Source organism: Parasteatoda tepidariorum, chromosome 3 (genome assembly GCF_043381705.1).
Source record: "Parasteatoda tepidariorum isolate YZ-2023 chromosome 3, CAS_Ptep_4.0, whole genome shotgun sequence".
In the NCBI taxonomy this organism is placed as follows: domain Eukaryota; kingdom Metazoa; phylum Arthropoda; class Arachnida; order Araneae; family Theridiidae; genus Parasteatoda; species Parasteatoda tepidariorum.
The window spans coordinates 24,559,698-24,568,964 of NC_092206.1; the positions used below are offsets into that span (position 1 = coordinate 24,559,698).

At 29.0% G+C, this 9,267-nt stretch overlaps 1 protein-coding gene across 1 annotated transcript in view; it reads left to right on the forward strand.

The window, feature by feature from the left end:
• Positions 1-1,757: 1,757 nt before the first annotated feature.
• The window catches only part of LOC107450357 (uncharacterized), a 120,802-nt gene continuing 113,292 nt past the window's right edge, over positions 1,758-9,267 (forward strand). The window contains exon 1 of the mRNA XM_016066122.4: positions 1,758-2,146. Within this exon, the coding sequence (XP_015921608.1) occupies positions 2,083-2,146 (64 nt within the window). The 5' untranslated portion in view covers positions 1,758-2,082. The remainder of the gene's footprint in view (positions 2,147-9,267) is intronic.

The following is a 9,267-nucleotide window of genomic DNA, read 5'->3' on the forward strand; positions in this document are numbered from 1 at the left end:
ATCTTGCTTTTTGATAAAGTGTTTCAAAGTATTCTTTTGTGCATTATTTTACATTTCAGTATATCCAGTTTTTAGTTTTAAAACATTTGAACTTTAAAAAGTATTACCCCCAAGATACAAAATTTCAGGAAATTTGAACTATTAGGGATATAACAATGTAAAGAATAAGGTTCACGTTGATTTTAAATTTTTTTTTCTTAAATAACTAGCTGTTTTCACTCGCCAATCCCCGTGGTATCTTTTCATTATTTTTTTCTTATTTTACCGTTAAAATTCAAAGTTTTCAAGTAAATATCATTTTGTACATAAAACATGTAATGATTTAAATTTTGTTTATAAAACATGTAATGATTTAAATTTTATTTACGAACATTTGTTTCTATGCTAATCTTAATGAAATGAGCAATTATTTGTATTTTAAAAACATCAACTGCATTTGAAAATTTTTTTAACTCTGAAACGTAGAATGTATGGCGCAACAAGAAGTAATAAATGGGAATTAATTTTACTTGCATCAAACTATAACGATAACCATAAATTAATTACTAAAAATATGTATACATGTTACTGTAAATGACCGAAATTGATGGTTGTTGATTTCCACCGGTGAATGTCGACAATCATATAGTCGCTATATATGCTAGTCGCTATATCGCTATATATGTCCGAAGTATATGCTAGATCTAGTAAAGTAGTTAACTTCCCCGGTATACATTTGTCCGGTATGCCCTACATCAATGTTCTTTTAAGGTCAAGTGCCACTGCCCAGTAAACATTTGACCGTAACTCCGAACACTGAGGTTTCTCCTAATCTATCCTCAGTAGATATTGCAATATCTAATATATGTAATAGTATTAACGAATAAATTAATATCAAATTGGATATAACGAATATTTCGGACATTCACTAAAGCGACTATGTAATTGTCGGTCATTCACGGTAACATATATATATANGACATGATGTTGCTTTCCGGGGCGAACTTATGATAGTCAAAATTTTTCCCATGCAAGTATCTCTTTCCACACACATACACACACACACATATATATATATATATATGTAAAATTAGTTTAAGTTTTAACTTTATTTTCATGTGTATTATTCTCAGATGCATTCAAATCTATTAAATCCAAGTCTACTTAAGATTGCTAAATTTCAGAACCATGAATGGAATACTATAAGTTAAAAATCAAAATTTTAATATAATGGTATTTTGTATGAGATGCTATAGTCAAAAAAATATAGTCGATAAGAAAATATATATATATATATATATTTATCTTTAAAAATTACGTCTAAGAAATGTATCTCAAAGCGATATGGACGAAGTGGATAGTTGACTTTCAATCTTTGCTCAATTTTATCTGACAAGAACCGGCGAAATTAATAAAGTGTCTAGACCGTCTGGTCATGTAGACTTTTGTTTTTTATTTCTCTTATTAAATATACCAAAGGAAAAGTCATAAAATCTTAATAAATAAATATATCTTATCCATCGAAAGAGCATTTATCCCTTCAGAAAAGTCAAAAGGACGTAAAAGATTTCAGTGAGGAGAAGTAGACGATTTCATCGATTGAGAAAAGAAAATTACGAAAAAGGGGGCCAACATACGCCGCCCCGCACCTCTTTTACGTTTTCTCCTTTTCGCTTGAGTTCGAAAGGTTAGAACAACTATAAATTTAATTCACATCTGTCTGTAGTTTTGTATTTTATTTCACTTTTTTCTTCACAAAACACGTTTTGCCCTATCGCATCGGCACGCATGCGCGGGCGGGGGCCAGTCGAACCAGCAAGGAGCTCACTAGACTCACTCGGTGACCGGTTACGGTCGCAGTCAGACGAATTTTAAATGATTCCACTTTCCCTGTGACATCTGACGCATGGTGGAGCGTAATATTAGGCAGACGATATTTTAATTTGTTCCTATTGTTTTGTTTTATTTTGACCTTCCTATTATTTTTCGAACGTTTTTCCCTTATTTTTTTTTTATCACACAGTCTTGTTGAAGCTACATTCTAAAGAGGGATATTTTATTAAATAAATGTGAACTTATACGTGCATGTGAACAATTGAAACTATGAACATGAGGATATTATCTTTTGCGGTGATCGGAATTATAGGGCTCATCGTCAAAGGAGATGGTGAGTAAATATTTCAAGCTACGAATTTTTTCTAATTTCTTTTAATATAACGATATCTTTAAAAGTGACATGGGAGGTTTGGTTTGAAAATTTTAGATTTTTTAAAATTTTATTTTTAGTTTTTCAGTAAAATTTAAAAATTCTTAAGCGTGTTCTTCAATTATAACCAAAAAGAAATTCGATTGCTAAATACTACAAAATTTATATGGATACATGATGTTAGGGAAAAATACAAAAAAATTGTCTCAAATGCCAACAAAAATTTTTATCGAGAGACGAATAATAAAAATATAAATAAGAAAAGGCATTGGTCTCAAATGGTCTCAAAGGTTTCTTCTCTAAACCTAATGTCTAATATATTTTGAAATAGAAAATGATTTTTTGCGGATTCTTCTCTATTTAATGCATAATTATTTCTGTCTTAATTTTAAAATTTATCAATGCTGAACTTAGACTTATAGTCGACTATCATTACATACATTATTATTATTATTTTTTCTTTGTTTTCATGCCTCTACTTTTTACAGTACTATATTAGAATATATTATTCTACTTTTTAGAATATATGTAGCTCTAAACTAAATAGATAGATAAATAGAGAGAGAGAGAGAGAGAGAGAGTAGTAAGCAATTGCTTCTCATAAATAAAACGTAAAATTAATAAATGTAAATATAAACTTATTATATACTTATTGGTTTTCAAATCGATATTTTGTATGGTAGAATTGTGGTCACTCTTTATGCAAATTTTCAATACAGTACAACTATTTTTTTAAATGATTTGCATCTAGATTGTTTGTAACCAATTTCGAGAAAATGATTTATTCCATCGAATTTCGTATCGTTATTTGGTTTTGGAATTATTTGGTTTTTTGAATTTCGCATCAGGAGGTCGGTTTTGGTATTTTTCTGTTTGACGCGATGGATTTAACGAGAAAACAAGTAATTTCATAATCATCGGAAAGCTCATTACTCTCGAAAAATTCCAAATATTCTAAGGCTTTTTGACGCATGGTGTAATTTAGTGATCTATGAACTTCTGAGCTTTGAGAGTGTATTTCATGGCAGTTCATATTTTATAAACAAAGAAAAATGGTCAATCGTTAGATTTCGAAGATCACCTAAAGTGCACACACATGTGCAAGGTGATCATCCACTTTGCTTTCCAGATAAGGATATCTGCATAATCTCTTTGTACAATCACGCTCATTGCAGAAGAGTTAAAAAAAAGAGAATAAGTGATAAGATATTTCGACTTTACTTTCAGCCAAAGCTCCCATATCGGGACTGACGAGCAGGGAGGTTGCTATAAACTAATTATAATATTTTTTTTAAATTCGTTTTTGGCAGCTATTAAAGATGACTTACTTCTAAGGATTTTCCGCTTTTATGACAAAAAATATTTTTAAGGAATGGGTTCAAAAAAGATGAAAGGATAAAAGTCAAATTTCTCTCATTATGCATATCTTCATTATGAAGTTAGAATACTCAAAATAAATTTTTCATTCTCATAAAATTAAATAAACATAATTATTGTTTATATTTAGTGATACATATTTAAAAATTAATCGATTAAGGCCATGCACGAGAAATTAAGAGTTGTTGTTCCCATAAGCGGTAGCTTTGGCGTTTAGTGGGTTGAAATCATAAAGGAATGAATATTTAATTTGAAAAGTAATCCGAAGAAATTTTTCTCTAGGTTGATACATTAACAATAAATAACTTGAAAACATTTTTTCCCTAGCAATGCTTATATTATTATAACCAATCAAATAGAAACAGTTTTTATCTCTTTTAAGGAATGTTTTTTATTCTTTTTAAAATTTCAATATAAATGTTCTGATTTATATCTGAGATCATTTAATCTTTCTCTTTTCTTTACTTTCTACATCAACTCAAGCACGAGCTTATAAAACAAAGATCTCGAGAGATACAAATTTTCCTGTACCTTTGTAAAATAGTTGTTATTTAAAGCAAAAAAGTGAGAAAAATTCGCCGAAAAAGCACCTAAACTTTGAATAACTTTGGAACAAATTTGAATTTCGAGAACGTTATTTTTTATAGCAACTTACTCCCAGGACTATTTTTGCAGAGCTTTGTTACTTTAAATTTGTAATAATTAAAGTTTTAATTTCAAGTTCTTATAACTTTTTTTAATTATAGATAGATAATTTAAATGTTCAATGTATTTCCACGTAATGCTTGTAAAACTTTCAATTTTTAAATTATACATCCCGCATTTGTAAATCTAATTAAATGGTTTATAAATATTGTTTTGGTTTATGCCATCACACTAATGGGTTATATATGACGGTTTAGGATCCATCGTTACTGATGACCTGAGGACAATACCATGCGAATACACAATCATATTCTCCGGTTCTCCGCACTACGCCTCCAACCACCCAAAATGCCGTAAAATTCACCCGACATTTAAATCGTCGTGGGTATTATAATAGTTTAAGCTTTCTGCAAGGGGAATCGAATCCAGAATGTAAATATACTAACCCACAAGTTTGACGCGCTAATCGTTCAATTCCATGTTGTCTCCCTATAGCCTAGAGAGCAGTGGTTACCAACTGGTGGCCCGCTGGCCGCATCCGGCCCACGAGACCTTTTTTGTGGCCCGCGAACTCAAATATATTAGTTGACATTTTTTTGCGGACAATTTTCGTAAAAAATCTATATGGGTTTAAAGTATTTTTCGTTCGTTTAAAAAAAAAAAAAAAAAAAAAAAAAAACTACTTTCTTTGTTTCTGTGAAATTTAACAGACCAAGGGTGCAAAAAATTTTTTTCTCGGGTTTTGCATCCAAGAAAATATTTATTTAAAAAAATATTTATTATTATTTGTAATTCAATACTTATGTTTTGAACAACTTCATAAAAATCTGACAGTAATATTTAATGTTCCTTCAAACATAAAGGAGTCCTATGTAAATTTTTTGATAAATTCCGAATTTGCGGCCCGCAATTTGACTGGTGTTTTTAATTGTGGCCCCCCGGCCTCGTGTATGTTGGAAAAATTCCTGCTATAGAGGATGACCTAATGAATTTTGTTTGCAGGCTTATAAATTTAGTATTTTTCCATTACGTATTTTTTCACTGGTACTTTTTCTGAATTAAATTGTGTGACATTTATAGCCACTTTGGGGTGGAAAAAAATATCCCAACTACCGAAGAAAAATTAATTATTGCAGTGATGTAATAGAAAAATTTAATGCCGCAAAGTCGAAACATCAAAATACTTTTAAATGAGTTTTGCTATTAGAAAAGCAATATTTTACTTTCGATTTCTCAAACTCTTAAGTCAAAAATGCCGGCATCCACCCTTACATTTCCCTACCTACAAAATAGACCACCTTAGCGAGGCTGCTGGAAATTGAACGACAGCGACTGGACGGCATATAAATATTCACTGATTTGATTAAAATTACTATTAGTCATATCAAAATAGAAATTTTGAAAGATAGGATATTCTAAAAAAGAAATCACTGATTTTTGGAAAAAAAAAGGGCCACCTACCGACCTTTAAACCTTTTTCCTTCTCATAAAATATAAACAAAGTAAACCCATTTGTATGATTTCATTTCCTTCCGTCAGGAAGGAAATGTAATAATATCATTTCCACATCGTTGCATTTGATATTTATAGGTAATCCTACCTGAACGTCATGGTTCAGGAAGCACTTGATAGAACACAGCCGTGAATTTTATTATATCTTCTTTTTATTTCGTTAAGGCGGTAGATTACCATATTATTGCATAAGAGAACTTTTCAATTGTCAATTATAAAAACACTTAACTCTATACTATCAGAATAAATACGCGTATTAGATATGTATAAACGACAAAACAATTTATCGACTGAGCTGTTTATGTTTCGTCTCATTGACGATTGCAGAAAAGCTTAGTTGGATCTTTTTATGCTCGTTAGATTTGATGCTTTACGTATTTAATTTTGTGACAGATAAGGTTTCGATTTTTCGTGCAATTAGCATTTTCCATGCATATTTAATTAAGTTGGTAGCAAACATAGTTTTTTTAAATATCTGATTGCATCAACTACTTTTTGGTTAGATATCGCACATAGTTTTATTTTCCTTAGTTATAAGTTTTTGCATGTTGGTGGTGTTTTGCAACTAAGTCAAGACGTTGTTACAAATAATGTAATAATCCATAAACAGTTATCTAGACAATATTGTAATAATCTATTAAATTGTCTATGATTTTTGTTCTTCTTTTTATATATTTACATAACTCCTATGTTTGTCCCGCGGTGGAGTAATGGTTTAGTCAATGAGCTATCATTATGATAGATTAGGGCTCTTTCCCTAATGACCCCGATCTGAATCAAGGTAAGCACTCTGCTTACGTTTTTTTTTAATCAATACATATAGTACCAGCTAATTTGGGATATCAAAGCGTTTGAATGTTTCGGATGCAAAGGACGTTGAAATTGTAAACTGCATAGTCAACATTTGTCTCAAAATTTAGGAATCTTAGCCTCTGTAGCCCCACTGGCAAACAATTGGAGAGTGACTTAACTAATTTGTTTACTTCTTTCTATTTTCATATTAGACATTCCAGACATTTGCATACTGCAGTATTCTTCATTTGAACTGTTAAAGATTTTTTTTTAAAATATCTCTCTTTTGCATTTGATATTTCGTTTAAGTATTTTTAAAAATTTTCAGATATTATTAATTATGCGAAAACATTTCTACAATGTTGCACGATTCCTTACTCCATTAGTTTTGATTTATTGTTTTATAAAATTTTCGGAGATTTGTCAGCATTTATTAACATTTCTTATTATATTTAAAACTTTTTTTTATTTTAATTTTGACAATATTGGGATATATTTTTTTTATGTAGAATTGTTTTAAGGATGATTTTTTTAAGGTGTTATTCTTAAGCTAAGCATTCAGTTTATGTAATATGAATAAACTAAAAACTTACTTTTATTTCTTCTTAATTTTTGTCGAACAATATCAACAATGTATAACAGAAACACTGTAATAGATTTCTCCATGCATACAAACTTTGAAAGCCTATTTAGTAAATGCTTAAATACTTAGTGTTAAATGCATTGAGAAAAAATATAGTCAAAATTATCGGAATAACATAAAATTTAAAGTGCTTCTACATCTATGGGATCACCAAAATGTTCGATAATTTTTACCAAAAGACTTTTGTAATGATTTTGGAAGAATTATTAAATATGGTTTTATAATATGTGATAAAATTTGTTAAATTGTTGTAAAAATTAGTAATTTTATCATGATATGTTTGAGCATGTCCTATAAGCCATTTATTCGGTTAGATTTACTATTCAGTTGCGTATTGTTTAATAAATGTGTGGTAATAATAATTATAATTTTGAATACCAGAATTTTAGGTAAACTTTTCCCATATAAACGAAAAAAGTACCGAATGAATGGTTTAAATACCGCATACCATACATTTTAGATTTTATTACTAAAGTTGCGTTTTTTTCCTTTACCAGAAACGTCACTACCATACCGAACGGAAATTTTACTACGAATTTTAACTCCTTAGTAAATATTTTTTTTTCGTGGTAGAATGTTATAAATCGGGGAAACTTTTTAAAAATTTTAAATGTGATTATTTTTGGATCATGACTAAATCTATCTTTCAAAACATTTGCTGTCTAAATTATTGTTTAATTGTATTATTAACATTTGCTGTCTAAATTATTGTTTAATTGTATTATTAGCATTTGCTGTCTAAATTATTGTTTAATTTATAGTTAATTAACCAATGAGCTAAAAATTGACTATTTGTAAGCATTGAAATTCGATCCTTCTCTTTTGTACAGCATTGTAAAATACGAAATACATTGAAAAAAAATTCATTTGTTTTTACATCAATTAATATTTTTATAAAAAAATTTTTCTTTTAAAAGTGATCGATCAATATCCTTATATTAAACAAAATATTGCTTTATAAAATGATCTGGCTGGTCTTTTAATAGCATATGGAGGACAAAAACATGCAACATACTCACTGATGTTTACGAAAATTATATTCAGACTAGGGAATATAAATTTTATTTAACCCACACCTACAGTTATTATCCCACACTTCTCAAAACGTTTCGCATTTGTGAAGTGGCACAAATTCCAAAACCACCTACTGTTGCTTCTGGAAAGTGCGTCTTTCCAAATATCCTACTACATTGAATTTATAGTCGAATTATACGATGCATTTTCTTTAAATTTGAATCGGTACAGGTGCTTACTTATTACTATTCTACTTATCTCGAGTTTGAGATTAAAAGATTAAAATTACGAATTTCTCAGATATAAAGTAAATAATTATATATTTTCATTTGTATATTCAAAGTTTAAAATAAATCATTTTTCTTCCAAAAATATCAGATCATTCCTAACGTTAATCATTATTAATCATTACATCATTAACTTTTCTTTAGCAAGAAGGAATAATAAAATAAATATTTTTAGTTTTCCTTTGTTAACATATTTTTTCTATATTATATTTTTTAGCTCGGTTATGCGTGTAAGAATTTAGAGTTCTATTTATTTTCTTAGAACTTTAATTTTCTTATTTTATTTAGAACAGTCTTAACTTTTCAGCTTAAGATTCCCAATAGCCATTTTACTAAGTCCCCAAGGACCAAATATTTGTTATTGAAAAAGAAATTACTGAGAATGGATTAATATCTATACAGCTTTAGAAATATGGGAGAAAATATTACTTTTTGTGTCATTTTTTACCAATTTTCAAGGTGTTCGTATTTTCTTTTTTTTTTCCCTGCTATGGCGCTTTAAGTATGGTTCTGGTAAAGTGTGAAATGAAGCCCCAGCTGGAATGTTCATCATTCTAATATATACTAAATTTTCAATTGCACAAAATTTTTAATTCGAAACTAGGGATAAATGAGAAATCTTTATTGTGAAAAAAGTAATTTACTTATTTAAGTTTCTTGGATAAATTTCATCGAGATATTTACTAACAAATTATTAATTTTCAATGTATTGATATTATGTAGTGTGTTCACTTAGATTATAATTTTTCATATTTAACCATACTATGCGGGATGGTGTAACCCGAGTGAAAAATTTCATATATATATATATA